The sequence below is a fragment of the Sesamum indicum genome, linkage group LG11, assembly GCF_000512975.1.
Source record: "Sesamum indicum cultivar Zhongzhi No. 13 linkage group LG11, S_indicum_v1.0, whole genome shotgun sequence".
NCBI classification, from domain to species: domain Eukaryota; kingdom Viridiplantae; phylum Streptophyta; class Magnoliopsida; order Lamiales; family Pedaliaceae; genus Sesamum; species Sesamum indicum.
This window is the reverse complement of record NC_026155.1, coordinates 10,838,046-10,860,136: the sequence shown is the minus strand read 5'-3', so window position 1 is coordinate 10,860,136 and position 22,091 is coordinate 10,838,046. Positions and strand designations below refer to the sequence as shown.

The 22,091-nt window shown below is 34.0% G+C and overlaps 4 protein-coding genes across 5 annotated transcripts in view; 3 read left to right on the top strand and 1 right to left on the bottom strand.

The window, feature by feature from the left end:
• LOC105173965 overlaps positions 1-501 on the top strand; it is a gene marked incomplete in the record, with an annotated part of 1,248 nt that extends 747 nt beyond the window's left edge. The window contains 1 exon segment of the mRNA XM_011095906.2: positions 1-501. Within this exon segment, the coding sequence (XP_011094208.1) occupies positions 1-212 (212 nt within the window).
• Positions 2,809-8,331, top strand: LOC105173964 (E3 ubiquitin-protein ligase RHF2A). The gene is made up of 9 exons (XM_011095904.2): positions 2,809-3,049; positions 3,787-3,927; positions 4,029-4,075; positions 4,846-4,908; positions 5,031-5,139; positions 5,220-5,578; positions 5,695-5,802; positions 5,920-6,278; positions 7,979-8,331. The coding sequence occupies exons 2-8, from the start codon at positions 3,796-3,798 to the stop codon at positions 6,221-6,223; spliced, it is 1,122 nt and encodes a 373-aa protein (XP_011094206.1). The 5' UTR covers positions 2,809-3,049; positions 3,787-3,795; the 3' UTR covers positions 6,224-6,278; positions 7,979-8,331.
• Positions 13,848-16,546, top strand: LOC105173963 (fasciclin-like arabinogalactan protein 17). The gene is made up of 2 exons (XM_011095903.2): positions 13,848-15,221; positions 16,448-16,546. The coding sequence occupies exons 1-2, from the start codon at positions 13,898-13,900 to the stop codon at positions 16,519-16,521; spliced, it is 1,398 nt and encodes a 465-aa protein (XP_011094205.1). The 5' UTR covers positions 13,848-13,897; the 3' UTR covers positions 16,522-16,546.
• LOC105173962 (protein WVD2-like 4) overlaps positions 20,530-22,091 on the bottom strand; it is a 3,259-nt gene continuing 1,697 nt past the window's right edge. For both annotated transcript variants that reach the window (XM_020697968.1, XM_011095902.2), the window contains exons 5-8: positions 22,069-22,091; positions 21,922-21,993; positions 21,703-21,810; positions 20,530-21,260 (exon numbers count right to left, since the gene is read on the bottom strand). The exon at positions 22,069-22,091 is cut by the window's right edge and continues 53 nt beyond it. In XM_020697968.1, coding sequence (XP_020553627.1) covers positions 20,820-21,260; positions 21,703-21,810; positions 21,922-21,993; positions 22,069-22,091 — 644 coding nt within the window. In that variant the 3' untranslated portion in view covers positions 20,530-20,819. The remainder of the gene's footprint in view (positions 21,261-21,702; positions 21,811-21,921; positions 21,994-22,068) is intronic.

The following is a 22,091-nucleotide window of genomic DNA, read 5'->3' as shown; positions in this document are numbered from 1 at the left end:
GCCGGTTGATGAAGAAGGGACTGCTGCCGCCGCGGAGGTGCAACTGCGACGAGAAGGAGTTCCAAATCCACCCGGTGACGAGCCCCGTCGCCATGTTCAACGCGCTGGAAGCATCCGACGATAAGGAAGTAGTCGAGCTTGAGAAGGAAATGTGGGATAAGTTCTACGGCGCCGGCTTCTGGAGGAGCCCCTCACAAAGAAGTGAAATCTAATAACCGCAGTAAATAAAAATAATTACTGGAAATATATTTAGTATTTCATAAATATTAATAATTACAATCTTTCTACTTTTATTTTTAACCTTTCTTGGTAAATTAATTTTCCCAATCTTTTCTGAGAAAAATAAACTCCTTTTTTATTTTTTCACAAAATATATTATGGCGTACAACTTATGAAAATCTTGGTCCATTTTGAAGCTAGAACGATGTTTTGGTACGGGTGTAATAGTGAGAAATTTTATAATTATTACGATAAAATTTTGTCGTTAGACAAATTTATTAATTTTTGTTTATTGTACCATTGAATAAATTGATGTTATGTACGCAAAAAAAAAAAAAAAAAAAAATTATGAATTTTTGTGACATTGAAATGAAGTCGACATTATTACTATAGTTTGCAATAATATTTCCTGATATTTTCGAGCAAAATGATGTTTTTTGGGTTTGAATTGATGAAAATTGGGGAAATACAAGAAGAAAAATCCAGAAGCAGTAAGACATGCAGACAATGAGGAAATGCATGTTGGTGGTTTGTCTGCTTTGACAATGATCCAATGTCCAAGCTAGAGCTAGTACATGTTTCCGACAACTACTCTAGGACCTCTCACAATATTATACAACTACATAAAAGGTTCAATGCAGTAAATCAAATCTTTTACCACCTTTTCCTATTACACGACTTTTCATTTCCAAGATCCTCCTGTAATTCCACCAATATGTATTTATCCATCCATTATTTATTAGAGATAATTATATTTACATCTCATGACCTATGGTTTATTTATATAAATTATACTTATCTTTTACATAATTACAAAAACTACCATTGACAATAAAATATAGGAATAGTTTGTGTGATGATACTAATATTTTTAGGGTATGTGTGTAATTTTTTAGAAAAATGAGAGGTGATTTGTGTAAATAGATCATAGATCAAGGGGCGTAAATTTAATTATCCCTATTTATTATCATGTTACAATAAATATTGTTTTCATTATCTAGTGTTTTCTTAACCTGATATTTGCAGGGATCGAATCAGATAGGTTTTAATTTTAGGAGTGTTGATAGAACTATTTTTTAAGGTAAATATCAGACGTTCAGATCAATTCAAGAATAAAAAATAAATAACAGAACTGGCTAGTATCAATTTATTTTAAGTCGAGCAAAAGTATTTATACAGATTCTTGATCGGGATAATGTTAACTATACTACATTGATATGTTTTATTTAAAAAAAAAAAAACATTATTTAAGTAATTTTCAGCTAATTATTACAAAATTTACTACTCCCAAATTTTTAACCTTTCTGCCTATTAACCTCGTATCCTAGTAATATTTACTTAGGTGAATAGTGTTATTACATAATGAAGGCACAATATGATGTAAGAAAAAGAAAACAGATAGGAGAAAAGTTTTGAGGGAGTGGAAGGAATCTTTGGATGGCGTTGGTAAAAAGTAAAAACAGTGATGGTGGTTAAAAAAAAAACAGTGCGTTGAGCATCATGATAATAAAAGGTTGTACTTTAGGCATTGAAGGGTCGGTCTCGGAAGGCCGCCGTGTTGAGAGGCCAGGTGTGGTGAGGCCCCCCCAACACTGCTCCTCTAGTACATTGTTGTCTCCTTCCCCCTCCTGGGTCCTACTCTTCCTTGTCCTTAAAACTCCAACCACTCTTCATTTTCGCAAATCCTACTTGGGTTGAATTTGAATTAATTATATAATAAATATAATATATTGTCGTGTGATTAATATTCAATTCAGAAAAAATAATAAATATATCATACTTGCTTCATAATTAATTTAATTCTACCAAATTTGATTTGGGTAAAAAATAAAAATCATTATTTTCTTTTGATATTTGATTTCTACACAAACACAGACAGAAAGGATGAACACACTTAAGTGGTGGAATGGAGTTTGATGTAATAATCTCCATTCTCCACCTATAGTTGTCTAAACCTAAAATAAAAGGCCCATTAAGAATATGTATGGGCAGCCCAAAGGTTGATGAGTAGTATAGTGATGGAGTTATGAGAATGGAATACTAAGGAAAAGAGTACTGGTGACATATATATAATCTTACTTGAAAACAAATCAAGAAATTAATAAATAATTTAAAATTAAAATAATTAAAAGAAGAGGACAATTGAAAATATAAATACATGGAAAAGTGAAATTTTGAAAATTGACATATCTTTATCATTAATATATTTTTTTAAATTATTTAATTTCCTAATTGATACTCAGGGAGTGATGATGATTAGATTTGTTTTTTGATAAACAATAATAATTATAAAAGAAGAAATTATTAAGGTTGTCAATAAATGTGTATTTATTTATATATACTAATCTGTATTTTTCTTATTATTAATGTATATCTATATACTATTCTATATATTTGTATTATGTGGGATCAAGTATATTATTATTTATATTTCATAAAATAAATGATGTTACAATTTTTTATTTTATGGAATTAATGTATCATAATTTTTATTTATTAAAATAAAATAATTATAAATTTTATCTTATAAAAATAATTATATTAAATTTATAAATTATGGGACTAGGACGAAAAGTGCAGTTTTTACTAAGATCTAAGAGTGGTAAATAAACAAAAAAGCTGAAAACTTCACCTGCATATCCATTTCTTCTTCGTTTCACACACATCGCATATCCCTCTTTTCTGTTTCTCTCTCTAAATTTGTGAGGTTTGCTTGATGGAACCTGGGCGTTAATTTTTCTCCTCAGAAGAAGGAAGATTTCAATGGTCGGTTTGTGGAAATTGATGGCCATCTTCTCCGATTTTTGACCTATTCCAGCGTCTCACGGAGGTAAAGTTTTATTTTACAAGATCATGATGGCAAGCTTTGTCCGATCTGAATCGTCTTCTAATTGATTTAGGCTTCATAAGGTTATATTTTTTATACTGGTTGAATTTCTTAATTTTTCTAATGTTTCTTCTATTTCGGCGTGTCATTTTATGTATTTTGTATACATGGTGCTTGTAGATTTGCACTGTTGTTTTCGGGTATTATGGTGTTTATGTCGGCTAATTTCGTGTAGGAGAATTATTGGTGCTTGTTGAAAAAATGAGTTCAGTTAGGTTCGTGATTTAAGATCAAATAGCAGTCTTTTCGCTTAATTCGTTTTTTTTTCAACAGAGAAACCTTATCTCTGGTATGCAATCAAGATATCAGTCCTTCGCCGAGGCTTTCTTAGAGAATAATAAAAGATAAATGCATGTGCTTCTGGAGTTTTCAGGAAATTTGGTTTGTATACTGTGTTAGTGTAAGATATATAAAAGTGATAAGGGAAAGTATATTGAATTGTGTGTTTTACAAAAATATGGGCACACATTCGTAATGCTTTTGGGTTTCACTTAAACAACTAAAAAATAAAACAAACATGTCCATGTGAGAAATATTTCATATTATATGGAGTGTTCCTTTTTCCTGTTTACATGCCTTATTTCTGAAAGGACTTGCTAGAGCAAAATTTTTTGAATGAGCATCTTTAACAGGTGAAGGTGAACCAACTTCTTTTCCTTTCTCTTTGCTCTGTGTTTCAGGTTCCTGGAATGGATGAGGTCAAGAAGACAGAAAGTCACATGACTTCAGCGGCAGCTTTTGTAGAAGGGGGGATTCAGGATGCCTGTGATGATGCTTGTAGCATATGCCTTGAGGCCTTTTCCGATAGTGATCCTTCTACGGTGACGTGCCTCATAGAATGATTCTTCTGAACTTTTATAATCACCAGAATGTTTTGGGTTATCATTTGCTATGAGTGAAATCCTCTGAATCATGCTTGTAGGTGACAAGCTGCAAGCATGAGTTCCACCTTCAATGCATTCTTGAATGGTATGCGTCTGTGTTTATCATGATTTGAATTGTGGTTTCCTGAATATCTATGTTATGTTTGTGTCTTCCCCCAATCCTGGGTCTCTTATTGGCTTATATGCTACTTACAATTCTTAGTTAAGCTCATAGTTTTGTTCCAAGGATGATAATGGGATATGTAGTTGGAACAAATAAAGATGTCTCTTGTATTTTCAACTGTAGATACCATCTAAATGTTGCCAGCCACAGGTTAACAAGCATTTTCACTAAGGAGTTCGTGTTTGCATGAACATGATTTTGTATATTTGTGTATTCTTCGGTCGAGTTGCAAACTTAGTTAACAACGTGGGCAGTTGGCAGCAGTTTGAGGAGGTATTGAATGAGCCTTGAGGGAGAATGAGAGTGTTCCATTACTAAAGAGCTCTGATTAGTGTGATATAGGCTGTCTAATTGCTAGGTACATGCTTCAAGGACAATGATGATGTTAGGTAGTATTAGTTGGTCTGTATAATTCTTTGAGCTCCAGATTTATAGTTATATGTGAAAAGAATTGATTGTTAAGATTATCTTAGAAACTATTATGACCTGAACTTACATATGTTTTATTGGAGCTTGGACAATCAGTAATCTAGATATGTTTCTGCAAAATTATTGTCATGACATTTTAAACCATGTCGTTAGGAGAGTTTTCAGGACCGCGGCATTAGCTTGATTAGACTATTTTGAAACTAAGTGCATTTAGGAAATTAAGGGTGGAAAAGAAATCTTATATCTTTTATGTGTATAAGCAGGTGTCAAAGAAGCTCCAATTGTCCAATGTGTTGGCAATCTGTCAGTCTGAAAGATCCTGCCAGGTTTATGTTCATCTTTCTTTCTTTTTCTTTTTTGTGTGTGTGTCTGTGTGCATAATTGCATTTGCTTTTGAACAGTCTCTTTTCTTGTATTTGTGGTAATGCAATTTACGGTATCATGCCAGTCAAGAGTTGCTTGCGGCTGTCGAACAGGAGAGAGCCTTTAGGTTCACTCCGTCAAGGAATGCGGCTATATTTCATCATCCCACCCTTGGAGATTTTGAGTTGCAGCATGTCAGTCTGCATTCTGTATTATAACAGTATTTGACCCATTTTACTTTCGTCTGGTACTTCATTAGTTCTGATTACTGCAGATACCAGTGGGAGTGAATGATCCTGAACTTGAGGAGCGGATTATACAACATTTGGCGGCAGCTGCTGCAATGGGGAGGACTCGCCGCATTGCTCGTAGGGAGGGTTCAAGGAGTCGATCATCTGCTCACAGCCAACCACAGTTTGTGGTGTTCTCAGCAAATCCGAATTCATCTTCCACTGCTTCTGTTTCAGCTTCCTTATCTCCTGGTGGAGCAGAAACTGAATCAGCTGCAACAACAGTAACTAATCCTTCATCTCCGCTTGTGTCATCTTCTGTTCAAAGGAATCAAGTTTCTGCTTCATCATCTAGATCTTTATTCAGGGCAACTACTTGCCATGGAATAGCTAACGATAATAGGTAGTGCTTATACTCTGGCCTTTCAGAGTTCTACTAATTATAATTTATATTGTTCAATAGATTTTAATGATATTTCTTTTATTGTTTGTTGGTTTGACTTTCTATCAACCATTTAGAAGCCGTGCAAGTGAGTCTTCCTTGCCAAACCTCGACAGTGCAGGTCCTTCTGAGTTTCAGTCCTTTTCAGACACTTGGAAATCCCGACTGAGCACAATGTCAATGAAGTATGATTTGCTGACGGGATACTTCTATACCCTTTTCTTTTATCTTATTTATACATTTTGAGCTATTATAGGATCCTTCTGAATTCTGATTGTTTGCATATGCTAATCACTTTGAAGATACAAAGAGTCAATTTCAAGAAGTACAAGAGGATGGAAGGAAAAGCTGTTTTCTCGAAGCTCTTCTATGGCAGATATTGATTCTGGTGTTAGGAGAGAGGTAAATGCTGGAATCGCTACTGTATCCCGCATGATGGAACGCCTTGAAACTAGGGATAACAATTGTGCTGGTCGAGTTCCGCTAGCAAATAATGTAGTGGATCCTTCAGTCACAGGACGCAGCAACCATGGTAACAGAGAAACCCCCAATGAACCACCATCTAATGGCAATAATGCTACTTCTTTTGCCGCAAGTCCAATTTGAAGTTTTATGATGTTATTTAAGAAGGTGCATCCTCCTCAGCATTTCATCTTTGAAGGTGAGTTTTCAAGATTTGAACTAGCCAAGCCTAGCTGTTCATATTTGTTATTTTGCCACATGAATCAAGCTTCGCGAACACATACTTGCATATAAAGCTCATTCATGGTCTCAACTTCTTAGTACTTGATGAAGCTTATTCTCTCCTGTTTCTTGCTTGTGTTTATGATCAAGTTGTTTCTTCTTTTTCTCATTTTAACTTCATGTGATTGTCGATATTGCTAATTATCATTTAGGAAAAGTTGGTTCTAAATATTCTTAAGAAAGGATTATAGATGCTTGAAAATGATCTGTAGCAATTTAGGATTTTGGAATTCCTGAAATGATGCAATTAGGAGAATAGACACAAGTCTAAAGCTGTTTGATTGAGACATATGCCACATCTGATTGTGTGAAATATTTCTGCATAAATGGGAGGAATTTGATCATGCTTATGTGTGAATTACTTATTGCAGCATGATGAAAGTTAGACTTCAAATGTGCATTGGATGAGAAGTGTGGAATGATGAGAATAAACTAACATGTGAAATAGATGGAAATTGAGGAGAAAAGCAGGACTGTCACGTGTCATAGACCTCTTGGATTTGTCTCTTAGTGGCAAAATTCGTTTTAACTAACTTAGCCTGGTTTTATATATTAGAGCTCCATGCTCAATGTGCTCAGGATGTTGTGTAGATAAATCAATGTAATAAGGTTATCCTCCGTGCTCAAAGGCTGTGGACATTGTCCACTTGTACCTTTACAGGTCTTTCTTGTGAATACCATCATTTTTCAGCAGACTTTAGACTCACTTTATGTAAAAGGTAAATTCTTATGGAGTTTGAAAGCCCATCATGATTTCTTGAAGTTACAAGTGACCTTTTATAATAACACCTTGTTGGTTTCATTCTCTCTTTTCTTTTTTTTTTTTACTTTGTTTGATCCTTGCTAAAAGTTGAAATGACAACTCTTACATCTAGTTTCACCTTCTGTTGATTATTTGTGGCTGAAGGGATTTCATATGTTCTGATGATAAAAGTCATAAAGTAGTTTTGGTGGTTAAGTTATCCAGTCTTTGTTGTGTCAAGTATAGCATGAAAAAAGTAAGCGTATCAGATATAGTATACCTTGAAGGTCTTGTGAAGCCTAAGCTGGGGGAAGTGTTCTCTGTGGCTTTCTGAAATGGGCTATGGGAAAGGATGGTGGTTTCCTTTAATCTCATTTACTGTGGCTGGTGGTGTCCTCTATGCTCATTCACTATGGCTTTGTTCCCGCCAGCCACAGTTGAATTTTTTTTGTTTGTCTAATGAAGTCAGACAAGAATGCTTTCTTGGATACAATGATCTTTAAGAATGTGAAAAGGAGATTAGAGGGGAAGTAGCTGCTTAACTACTTTCTAAAGATGTTTATATGCTCGGAATATTTTATTGAATGTAAACACAAGCGTGAGACTGTTTACTGCTGTTTTCTGTGTAACTGTTGGGTTAGTGGTGTTTGTAATCTTTCAAATTAATGTACATCACTATTCTCTTCATATATCCTACTATTTTCTTGCCTCATGCATTGCTTCACACCAAGGATTTTTAGTGGTATCTTTTTACGTGGGAGCTTGAGTGTATGGGTTTAGTTGTTCTATTCCTGTACTGTAATCTGATTGTAAGTTCACTTATATCTTGAAATCCATTTCAGCACACGTCACGGTGGATTTGTTTTTGTTTTCAGGTGTATGTCTCTCCTCTCCAAATATGACATGCTGACGATGGAGACTTTAACACCCTTCATTGAGTAAGGCTAGAGAGAGCTACAATTCTTCTCCTACTCAATAAACGAATAGCAGAGAAAGAAAACTTCGTTTGAAACTCTTTACGAACTTGCTTTTCTTCATAGTTTATCTGCATCTGCCTGTACATTTCTTTGTAAACAAACATGGACCAAGTACTGAAACCTTCACAGGGTAGAACTTGACGAGATTCTAAACTTTCTTTATTTAATGATGGACCGAATCTTCTATATAAACTTGACTAATGATTGGCTGTTGGAGTTGGCTTTGTATGGCCGTCTTCCATTTTGCATCATGTATTTCTCCATAGCTGGTCTCTTTGTTTCCTCGAAACATATACTTGTCAGCTTTCACAATAACCTACCGTTCTTTTCCTCTTGTCCATTTCTAGGCAAGTGGGACTTAAACTGTTGCATTTAGTATTGGGACATAGAATGTCTTTCAATTTCTGGAACAAATAATATGGTTATAGGACTTATTCGACCCGACACCATATTTTGCTGGAGAAAGGCTAAATTGATGAGGGGGTGGTGCTTTCTTTTTACTTAAACCAGGAGAAATTTCTGTTATGCGTATAGTTGCCTGCTCCGCAGTAATATGGATTGCCAAAATATACTTCTCTTGTGGCAGCAAATTGTAAGAGAATTCATTTATGTTATCAATTTTTGTAGATATTTCTGATCTCCATCGTACCAAATAGAGACTCACGTGTAGAAGAATTTATTGTCGAACAGACATGGAAATTAAGGTGGGCCTTGTGGAAGTTGAGTTTTGAGATGAGAATTATTTATTTAGATTTATCGATGGGCGGGTAATATTCAGATTTATGTTTCTTATGAGAGCTATTATTCAAATCCGGTTCCATTGTTTTATATAAACTGATAGTCCAGAAACTGTCATTAATTACAAATGTTACACGACAGGAATTATTTATTATTTTTATAATAAATAATAACCTTAGCATGCTTAACTGTAGCTAAAGTTGCATTTAATGCAACTAGATGAATTTTGTAACATAAATTAGTGAGGTAAATGTTTCATATTGGTTGTAGACGAAAAATTTTAATGGTTAATACATTTTCATCTATATTAATTGTAAATGAGGAATTTAAACGCATAACAAATTCCAAAGCTTTTTTTTCTCTCATAAGGTTTTTCTTTTTTAATGACAAACCTGTGAGATTCATACAAAAACAGTCAGAACGAAAAATATTTTGTATAACACGATACCGATTAAATTGTAAGCCATATTAATATGACAACAACAAAATTCTCATTACAAGATACAAAAATAATCTATACTCTCACCACGATTCATGTGTTGCTATATTTTATAAGTGATAATTTTAATTTTTACATATATTTCATTAGTTGTCAAAATTTATTAGGTTAAAATGACATTTAATGACACTAAATACATATAGTTATCCTTAATATCATTTATCATTGATACATCCATAATTTATGCCAATAAATAAACGTCATAAGTGTAGCAAATGTGTAGATTCTTGATTATTAAGAAAGTTCACATCAACTTTTACCCAAAATGTGATAATTTTATTTCCCAATTGGGTGAACAAAAGCACTAGGAAAAAGGAAACTCATGTACCAAATCCTCACAACATAAAGTAAAAAGTGTCACTAATGATTTCTTAGTTTATTGATTAAGATGGATGTCCAGTAAATAAATTTAAGATTATACATTTGAATTTAATCTAATCGTGTATATATTTATTTCACTTTATATGAGTTGTAGTAATTTATTTATTGTTTTTAATTATATAGATGTATTATTTAATTTATTAAAGTAGTATTGTAATCTCATATATAATTAGCCCTTTAAAGAAAGAAAGTAAAACGTGTCTGTCCCACCTCTACAAATTGTTGGATTCTAATACAATTAATTATTATATCCTAATGAAAAAGCAAACCCCATAATAAATAATAAAATAACACACCATAAATAATATATCATTACAAAATCAAAAAGTAGGCACGAAAACCACGAGACGTATTAGGACATGAATACCAGACACAAAATAATCTCCACCGACAACATTGGACACTGTTCATTTCTAAAGTGCAATTTTTCTCTTTTTAATCATAATTTAATCATTATCTCATCATCATACCTAAATTCATATGACTCCACACCTACCATTTAATTTTGATCTTCTCAAAATAGGAAAAATTATAATTAAAAAAAAGAAAAAAAGGGTCCTCATAATTAATTGTGGTTGATTATATGGAAGTATCAGTACCACCTTTTGTATATGTCAGGATCTCTAGGGCCAACACCACCCAAACTCCATAATGCATTTATTATATTATTATTATTATTATTATTATTAAGTAAATTAAGGGAGGAGTATTATTTGACTGTCTCCATTTTTCTAGTATGCTTTTCTAAAAATATTTAATTTATTTATTTATCAAATTTTCTACTCTTTCATTATCTTTTTATAGTTATTGCTTTATATATGATGTCGCCAAAAAATAATATCGATTAAATTTGTATTACTGGGGCGCAATTCAACACACTAGAATTCTTACAAGTCATTTCTTTCTCGCCTCAAAACCTAATCGAAGAAAAACACAAAGGGTGGGGAGTTTCCGTTGGATGGGGTGACGTCGCCCTCTACCTGGTCGAAGAAAAACACTTAGTGCCTCGACCAGATTCTTTAGGTCGAGGCGATGGGTTGGGTTAAGGCGAGCTGCCTCGACCACCCCGTCTGGTCGAGGCAATCCCCGACCAATTCTATCTCACCTCAACTCGATATTGTCTGCTGAATTGCGCTTCATTTGTCTTTGCCTTCCACTTGGGGGATTGTTCATTTTCAATATAAATTTATTGAGGCAATCAAGAATTTGACTGAGAGTCATTCTTGATTCTTTTGAAATTTTAGTGGGCTCTAATTTGTCTCAAATAGTTATATGTCCCGTCTATACCCAAGTGGTGAGTTGAAGTCGTCTATAGTCCCACAGTCCAGGCTTCGTACGCGCGTTTATGGTTGAAAATTCTTGAGTCTTGAGGAGTTTAAAGGTGCCGTGGTGGCGAGCGTCAATGATATTCAAGTTATTAGGTAGTATCGCTCCAAGGTGAATTCCTGTATACAATGCCAAGTTAATGTCGCCAAAAAACGATATTGATTAAATTTGTATTATTTGGCGTGATTTAACATGCTTTATACTAGAATTCTTACAAGTCATTTCTTTCTCCCTTCAAGTAAAAGAATGAAGGGGTATTTATACTAATACAAATGTGTGCTATTTATGGTAGGTATGAGATTAGTACTACTTTAACCCTCACCTACCCTCTATTACATGACTACGATTTATTAGTTGGGCTTATTCTAGTAAATCGTAATTCCACATCAATTTGATAAATTTGACTTGAACCTTCTTTTTCAAAAATATTATCCTTGCCTCATTTAACTTGATTTCTTTCCTCTATTAATATATATATATATATATATATGTTTTCAACCATCTTTCTTTTCGTCACCACTCTATTATAAATTTAACATTAAAATATTATTTTGTATATATTTTATTAAGTAATACAAATAAATTTGTTAAAATTTTATTTTTAATAATACTAAAGAGTTATGCATACATGTAGGATGTGCCACAAATGATTAATTTTAATAAATTAATAGTTATTTTGATAAGTTAGGAGACAGTCCAACAATTTGACCTTAAATTCTCTAATTAAAGATTTTAGATTCAAATTCTAATGAACGTGTCGGACTAAAATTTGGAATGGGTACACTTGATAGCGGATCTTTTACAAGATCAATTCGAATTGGCTCTGGTTCATTTAGAAATTGAAGTTCAAGAAACCTACGTTGAACAATTAGACATAAATTGATATCGACTTCTCAAAATTTGGTAAATTCAACTCCATTAACAACTACTTATGAAATTTTTTTTGATTTACACTCCTTATCTCGAGTTTTAGATCGAACTAGTATATTGATACAAATAGTTCAAGGGAGAAAATTAAATTATTTAGATTCTAGGACTAGAAGACTAGTAGAGCGAACTACTTAGTTTTCAAATTCGAGATATCCATCCTAGTTACTATGATTGTATTTGCTCAATTAACACATTTTTAATACTAAATTTATTATTCTAAAATAAAAATTTTTCCCCAAAATTATTATTACGACACGCCATTAATAACTCTCAATTATTATTATTATTAGAAATAATGATTTAAAAACACAAAAAAGAAATATATATTTGAAATTATTAAGCGAAAACTCCCATATTGAAATCAAATAATTGTAAAACAACGTATCGTATCAAATTAGATTGAAGATTGATTGTGGAAATTATAATATGAGATGAGATGAGATGACAAAAGATCTTCCATTTTGGAGAGCTGTCCCCATTCCCCTCTCATTTAAGGCCCGAAAGTGCGAGGAACCAAACGCTACTTCCACGCGCTCCACGCGATTGGAAAGGGACGTGGGTTTCGTACCTTCGCTTAGAAACATGGCACATATTCATTTTCGGACAATGACAGCTCGCCTTCCGCCTGTACTCAGCTCATAAATATGGTGCACTCGGCTCACGTTCTTGAGCCGCCGTGCTAAACGGCTTTATGCTTTAATTTATTTTTTTCCTTTTTTTTTAAGAAAATAAAAATGGAAGCTTCTATTCCATGTTTATATATTTTAAATTAATCTCAGTATTTGATTGTTTATTAGTTTTTCCAGTCAGTAATTATTTTTATATTATTAATGCATGTTACGTAGAAATGAAATTAATAAGCAACTACCGTTGATAGAAAATTGAATTGAGATGGTGCTAAGATATTAATATTAATATTAAAATAGTATTTTTAATAATTTAATTTTTTAAAAGAAATAATTGTTTAACATAGTAACATAATTAGGTCAAATAAGAGGTTTTAAATTTGAATTTTTGCTATATTTTAATTTGAGATTGTATTTAATTGTTAATGTGTTGATAAAATTGCAGTACTCAAACTAGACATTATTATAATAAATATTAATGAATAAAATTCTTCTAATCGAAATAATCAGAATAATTTCTTATTAATTTGAATTTATTTTGAAAAATAGTGAAAAAGAAAATGAGAAAAATATTGTAAAAAGAAAAACAAAAACCTAAGAAAACTAAAACCAAGTGGCGTATATTAGTGTGAAAAGAAAAAAGAGAAAGAAAGAATTAGTGAATGTGTGGAAGAAGGGCATATTAGGGAATAGAGAGGAGCAGGCAGAGTAAACTTCTGAGAGAGCGCGTGGTCCCCACTTCCAGCCTGTTCCAATACATTTCCCAGTTTACCCTTCACTAAAAAAGGCATATATGGGAGTTCAATGCTGTAAATTAGGGGGTGGGTTACTATTTAGGTATAATAAAATGGATGATATCTGAATTGGAAACTAAACTTTGTTAAGTATTGTTTTGTGGGTAAGAAAAAACAAAAAGTTGGAGTAATTCATTGATGAGATGATAAAAGTATGAAGCAACCAATATGATAATTAAAGTATTTTCTTGTCCAGCCCAGTGTTATAAACCGCATTACACACACAACACTCATCAGATTCAGACATAATAATAATAATAGCAATAGCAATAGCAATAGCAATTGCAGCGGGTAAGAAGGAGCCAACCAAGGACGCTTCTTTCTTTCTTTCTCCTTACTTTAATACTCCACCCAACACACCACACATCTCATCTCCACTACCCAAAGCCCAAAGCAAAGCAACTCCAGTCCCAGTCTCCAGTCTCCACCTTTTTTCTTCTCACACCCCAACGCTTAACTATTCTTCTCTTCAAAGGATCAATATACCTTCTTTTCTAGAGCGAGAAATTACTCATCAAACGCCATGGATTCTCAGATCTATGGCGTCCCCAATCTTCTTTACTTCACCCTTTTCACCTTTCTTGTCCTCGTTACTTCTGCATTGCCGGAAAGTAATACTCCGGCCAAGCCGTCTAGCTCCGGTACCCAGATCAACTCCAACTCGGTTCTTGTTGCCCTTTTGGATTCTCACTACACTGAGCTCTCGGAGCTGGTGGAGAAAGCCCTGTTGTTGCAGACTCTTGAAGAAGCTGTTTCCACGCATAATATTACCATTTTTGCTCCAAGAAATGAGGCCCTGGAGAGGGATTTGGACCCGGAGTTCAAGCGGTTTTTGCTCGAGCCCGGAAATCTGAGGTCCCTCCAAAATCTGCTGCTTTTCCACATGATCCCCACTCGCATTGAGTCCAAACACTGGCCCGTGGAGCTGAATAAGAAGCCCGTTTATCATTCTAGCCTCTGCCCTGATGCCAGTGATGAGAAGATCCTACTTAAGGAGAAAAATGGGGAAAAGATTGTGAGCATGGCCAGGGTTATTAAATCGGATGATATCATTCGCCCCGACGGAATCATTCACGGCATTGAGAGGCTGTTAATTCCCAAATCCGTCCAACAAGATTTTAACGCCCGGAGAAGCTTGAGGGCCACCTCCGCCGTCCTGCCGGAGGGCGCGCCGGTAGTTGACCCCAGAACACACAGGCTGAAGAAACCCGCCCCACCTGTCCCCGTCGGCGCTCCTCCGGTCCTTCCCATTTACGACGCCATGGCCCCCGGTCCGTCACTGGCTCCGGCGCCGGCTCCCGGACCCGGTGGTCCACACCACCACTTCGACGGTGAGAGTCAGGTGAAGGACTTCATCCAGACTCTCCTGCATTACGGCGGGTACAACGAATTAGCTGATATTCTCGTGAATCTGACCTCACTGGCTTCTGAAATGGGAAGATTGGTCTCCGAGGGTTATGTGCTAACAGTGTTGGCACCAAATGATGAGGCCATGGCGAAGCTAACAACAGACCAGTTGAGCGAGCCCGGAGCACCGGAGCAAATTATGTATTATCATCTGATTCCGGAGTATCAAACGGAGGAGAGTATGTACAACTCGGTGAGGAGATTTGGGAAGGTGAAGTACGATACTCTGAGACTGCCCCACAAGGTGGTGGCGGAAGAGGCTGATGGGTCGGTGAAATTCGGGCAGGGAGAAGGGTCCGCGTATCTGTTTGACCCGGATATATACACCGATGGGAGGATTTCCGTTCAGGGGATTGACGGGGTTCTGTTTCCGCCGGAGGAAAGTAAGGTTGCGCCGACAGCTGCCCCTGTTGCTAAGGTTGTCTCCAAGCCAAGAAGAGGTATATTCTCCTCTCCCATTATTTAATTTCGCCTTTTACATGTTCTTCAAATCGTATTTGTTGTGGGGTTCTTTATGACTAATTCTATATAATAATAAAGTTTCATGAATGTCTTTATTCTATACTAAATGAATTCATGCAAATGGATTAACTGAGTCCTCGGACATATTGTTTTTCCGGAGCCGCCGGAGTTTCTGTTAATTCATAGAATTCGGTCGGAATCTGACAGTACTGTCCGGTGGAACTATTGTGGTTAATTTTGTTGTTGCCAGTGAATTTGCCGGTGATGGTGATGGTGATGGTTTTGTGAGTCAAAAGAATAATTGCTTTAGGCGTTACAGCTGCCACTCTTTGGCTGTTTGCATTCTTTTGGGCTCTGCACCTACGTTTGGCATTTGGTAGCAACACTTTTATTATTACCTATATATTACTACCAGACCTAATGCCAAGTTTATCTAGTACATTGACTCATAAAAAATTTTGGGTGGCTCCGACTCCGACCATCGTCGTCTCGTCCGTAGGACCATAGCTAGCTTAGAGGAAAACTTATAGATTACCTACTAACAAAGCTCTCACAAGTTGATAGCTTATTTCTTTTGACTTAAATCAACTTAATGCGAGCCGTTCAAACACAGAATTCATAGAGCAACAACATGCTTCAAAGTTATTTTGGTCGTATGCTTGTTGGTATTTTATAATCATATTTCACTTTCACTGCTTTCTTTACTAAATTGTGAATTACGTTTGGCATTGGTATGGAAAGAGACAATTGAACAGGAATGCACATTAGGTAAAAGGGTTTAGTATTGAGTATTAGGTATGATCAAACTGTCGGTTGGCATCCATCTGATGGTGTGGGGAAGAAGGAAGAAGTATCTTCTTGAGGGTTGGTAAGCATAACAAGCGGGCGGACAGATGGACGGGCGGGCGTAGCCACGTAGGAGGAGGTGTATAGTATGTTGTATGGGGTAGGGATCATGAGATGACTGATGCTACTACTCCAGCTCAATAATTCTTGATATTAAGCTTCAATGGTGAGGCCAGGCTGTTTGTTGACTTGTACTGCAACTACTCTGTGTCCCTTTGCCTCTTACAAACATAAACTGCCCATAATTGATCGCCTGTCTGATAATTTGGTCATCATGTCCTCTTCTTCCATGAGTTTGTAGTTGTTGGGGCACAGACACTGTTTTTCATCCTTAATTTTTACTCTAATATTGTAACAGGGAAGCTGCTGGAAATGGCATGCACCTTGCTTGGGACTGTTGGCCAGGACTCTCATTTCTCTAGCTGTCATTAAATCTTCATACTCTGCCAAAAAAAATTAAAAAAAAAATAAAAACAAGAAAAGGGGAAGAAACCACGACGATTCAGAAAGGGTGAGTATTTATCAATCTTTTTTTATTTTTTCTGGTGAGAATTATTTATATTTTTTGGACATTTATGGTAATAATGAAATTGTTTTTGTGATAGTCTTTTAGGAAGAGGCATGTGCAATGGCAATGCGCATGACAACATCATAAAGGGGTGGAGGTGTTGGTGTCGAAGTTGTCCCTCAGAACCCCACAGGACAGGAGAGTTTTTTTCTTTCAATTTTTTTTTTTTAATATTTTGGTATAAATACTGTAATTACATGTCATAATCCATTTCTTTATTTGTATGTAAGTTTGTTCCACCGACAGTGTGTGTATTTTGCACAGTCCACTTCTCAAGAATTATATATATATATATATATATTGGTACTGTTGATCACATTCATATTCACATTAACACTCACGGGTGAGTTGTTCTGTCTTTTTCTAACAATATTACAACTCTTGTGACCCTCAAACTTTTCCTCTTCTTTTTGTTTTAATCCAACTTTGCTGTCTTTGTCCCCGTGGAAATTAACCTTCATTTCCTTTTCCTTCCCCACTTTATTACAACCCCACGCAACACGGATTAACCTTCTTTTCATTTACACATTTTATTTACCCATTTTCGCTTAATTTAATTGACCAGATTCAGATCATGTAATTACAAGAAAAGATACGAATGATTTATGTAAATAAATTATATGTAGAAAAAAAAAATGAAATTTTGATTATGATAATGACTCAAATTAAGATTTGACAATTCAATGTAATTATGATTATTGTGCTCCACTGATGTGAAAATTGAAATGGTACTAACTTTACATGCAATTCTTGGTGTCAATTATTGTCTTTATCTATCTACTGTATATGTACACTTTTGGGAGGAGTCAACACCTTAAATTATGTGCTCTTTCATTAGCTGTCAAAGGTTATGAACTCTACTGGCGCTATTGATCCATCAATTTCATTGCTTCCAATTCTACTATATAATATTCTTTCTTTTTTAATTATTTGATAATTACTTCCTACTCTTAAGATACCAATCAATTCCAAAATACATCCATCAACAACATTTAAATCATTAATAACAATAAAATAAAAAATTATAATAAATCCACCCCATATGTTTGGTGAAACTCAAGTTCTTGATATTTTTTAGGTCAAATTATGGCTATCTCCGTGAAAATTTAACCTAATTACAAATATTTCTGTCGTTGTTTGAAAAATTATAAATACTCTCATAAAATAAAAAGTAGTCCCAGCTGAACAGTGAAGTGAAAAATACTACTCTTACTCTTGCTGATTTTGTTTTTTTTTAGAAAAAAAGTTTGAATAAATAATAAAAAAAAAAATGAGAGCGGGTGAAGTAAATAATGCATATTACATATCAGTGCATTAAAATATTTTTAAAAAATATATAAAATTATAATTTATAATCCAAAAATATATTAAAATCAAGATGCATCCATAATTATCAAATAACAATAGATATTTAAAATTATGTCAATTTTTTTTAAAAAATAATTTTATTATATTTTTTTATTTATTCATAGAACTTCAATCTTAAAAAACAATAGTAGTAGAATGTCTATGGAAACAATAATTTAGGGCAGGAATTAAATAATTTGGTTTTATAATGTACGCAAATAAATAGAGCAGTAATTTTGGAATAACAGACAAAGGTGTGGAAAAGAATGTGTAATAATGTGAACATAAATGAGAAGGAAGGTGGCAGACCCACGCCACCGACGCCCCAGTTTAATGATGGGATAATTATATCTTTGTTTTCGTCTGATAAATAAATTCATCATTTAGTTAATATTTACTAAATTTATTAATTAACAAAGAAATTGAAAGAAAATTGATATTTACCCTCAATTGATTTATTACTAACTTATTGCATGTCAAATAAATCTTTTGTGATTGATCTATTTTTACCACGTTGAAGATATACCTCTTCACATGCATTAACATTTATAAATGTATAAGGTAATACGGTCATAAAAAGATTTATTTAACCTGTAATAAATCAATAATAAGTCAAGAATGAATAAATATAGATTTATCTCTCTTTTTGTTAATATATAAAATTCATTGCATTTTAAACATAATTATTTATTTATTAGATGAAAATAAAATTAAAAAATATTAAATATATTTTTTGAAACCATAAAAAGTATACATATAATTTCAAGGAGAGGACAGAGTAATTTTTGGTATAATTAATGATCACATCAGGGAGGGAGGAAAGAGCGAGCTGTCTCACATGCAATTATTGATTGGTGGGGGGCTTATGTAATAACTATTGGCCTTTCCAAAAACTCCAAAACTTTCACTAAATACCCAAAAATTGAAGTATTTGATGCTGCCGCCAACTTGGGTTTGTAAATTGTGGATACCATCCAGGGTCAATGTGGTCATTTCACATGGAGTGCTGCTTGGGATTGAAGCAGACTGATGAATCAAGTTGAGAAATCCATGTACAGTGTGCAATTGTGCTTTTCCCTATATTTTATTTGGTCGATTAGGGTCCCCACCCCACCGTGGAATTACTCTAAAATAGAGTTGAGAATCGTAACATAAGGTGCACAGTGGGAAAAGTCGGCAGAATTGATACGGACCAGTTTGACAAAACGTGGTCCAATATCAATCCGATGGTCTTGAATTTTTAAATGGGCCTCGAGTGGATTTATTTTTAATTTAAACTCAGACCTATGAACCAGTGCAACTAAGGTGCAATCTAGGATGTTTGGGCCTGTTTTGCTTTCAATTATTTTTTTCATGAAATTAAAGTATTTTTTGAATACTTATTTAAATTTATGATTATTTTATAAAATCAATAAATAATAAATTAAATTAATTAAAAATTTATAACTAGAAAAAGAGTAGTTAAAACTACATCATGAACTTAAAAAAAAAATTAGCTAACAAGTGATGTCATACACTTTTTTATGATATTATTTTATTTATTTATTTATTTTAATATCATTTATAAAATATATGTGTTTTCATGTGTGTGTAATTCAAACTCTTTCAAAATCCTTATTCAATAAAATTTTATTTAACACCAATGAAAGTCATTTTGTTCTTTTATGGCCATTGATAAGGTTGCTATATTTATGATTTAATTAAACTTAGCCATGTTATTTTTCTTTGTACTCATCTTATTAGGTTATTTCATGATAATGTACTTTATTTTTTTTTATTCAAATTTTTAAAATGATATCGAGATTTTGTAATTATTTGAAATGATTTTTGTATGGTCCATTTTTCTTTATTTTCTTTTCTATTTTTCAGTTGTCTTTGTTATAACTTATTAATAATAAGTTTTTATTCTTGCTTTCTATTTTATTTTATTTTTCAAGAAATGAGACCGTTTTAGATTTATGTACTTTAGTATAAACTATGATGAAGGATGAATTATAAAAAATAATATATTTAACTAATTCTTTATTTTTTATATTTTTCCATAGAGTTGGATATTTTTTTTTAAAAAAAAAGTAATCTATATACTTAATAGAATGTAATAATTTTATAAGAGTAATCCTTATAAATACACGTTTTGGTTAGTAGAATATATTGTATGTGTTGATTGGTTTAAGGATAGGTTTAAGGATAGGGTTGGATTTCAATTTTATTAACTCATGAAGATTTAGAGGTCATGAAGATTTCAAATATAAGCATTTGTATGGGATGTAGCAATAAAACCCCAACTATAATGACTTAGTTCTCCAAAATATGTAAGAAAACTTCTTATGAATTGTTAGGATTTTGACATATTCATTTGTTTTAAAGTGCACATTAAAGAAGGAAATTGGAACCCAGACAAATATGTAACATAGGAAAGGCTGTCTTTGGACTATCCTGTCCAAGAAACAAGTAAAGGAGAAAATTTTCATTTTTCAAAGAAAAGGAAACCAACTTTCATGTTGCTGCAGTCAGAGAAGAATGGAGGAGGAACAGCAGAAATCACGCCATGAACATGAATTTTCGAAAATGTACCAAGAAGAGAAAATAAGACACAAGAATTAACACAGCTATTACAATGGTTAAGGTTGGATGAAATCCACCATAGCCATATAACTTATCAAATACTCCTTCAACTATAATAAAGAATACATACGACTGTAACTGAGTTCAGAGACCGCATATTTATGACATACAAGAACCATATTCACAACAACATGGAGTTTTTTTAGTTTAAATTTTCTGCAAGTAACAGCATCATAGGTGATAAATTCCCTCAACCTTCAACAGTGACATCTGCAGGCATTACCTCAGAACTTGTCGAAGCAAGGTGTGATCCATTACAGCAAGAAGAATTCTTTTCAAGACCTTCTGCTATTTGATCCTCAACTTCTGGAACACAACGAGGCCGATCCTGGAGTTCGTCTGAGTTCTGTGCATGAGTTTGCTTGTTTTGGCCCTCTGTTTCTGCTGGCTTTGCTTTTCTACCAGTTGAAGTCTCTCGAGTATGAGGCTTGGAGAGGGAGCTTTTGGTTGACTTCTTTGAGGCTGTATTGCCCTTGTCACCATTCACGTGGGAGGCTTTTGGTGAACTGCAATTGTCTCTAGTTACTCGTGGAGTGACAGACGATCCACCGTTTTCGATGGAGTTGACAGCTGTGGGCACAGTGGTTTTGTTCCTTCCAAGTTTAGGAGATATTGCACGTGTGGTTGGTATCTATAGAAATGTGACAACAACCTTAACAACCACTAATTTGCAATTACTACATTACAAGAGTTCTATGGATGACTGCAGGATATGGTTGTGTGATTAAGAATGTCATAGATGATGTACACATTCGAGAATGATCAAAATGTTCTTTAAGCAAATTTGACTTTTATCCAGAAATCTGAACCATGACTTGGACGATTTGAATGGTGATGATTCAGAATAACTGCATCCTTTGAGAAAAATAGACTAGAGTAGGTTGAGAAGTTTCATACGACAAGAAGGCAATAAATGCAATCACAGGTTTGGCTGCATTGTAATATAACTAAAGTACTAAATGTTCGATAGAAAACCTTAAACTGTTTCCTTAAAAAGTCTAGATGATATAATGTTTTCATGTCATTAATGGTAGAAAATTGCATTGAGTTTAGGCAAGATCCATAGACACTACCTTCTTGATTTCAACTTTTGGAGGAGGTTCCTTGTAGAAACTCGGCATAGGTGTAGCTTTAAATGTCAAGCTCTTTCTCAGTTGCTTAATTTCTGCCTCTTGATTTTCCTAACATCAAATGGAACCAAGAAGATAAGATGAGTGAAGAAACCAAAACTAGGTCTTGGGTTTGACACTTTATAAATGAAGCAAAACATTGGTCATTGCCATCCCACGCACCTTAGATTTTGCTTGCATATTACTCTTTTCCACCTCCTTGGCATGTATTTTCTCTTCTATCTTTGAAAAGAACTGATGATCGACACAGACGTCAGTCACAGCATGGTATTTTTATCAAAGAAATTAGAGAAAAATACATAACACTACCTCTTTTCGCTTTTCAGCACGTT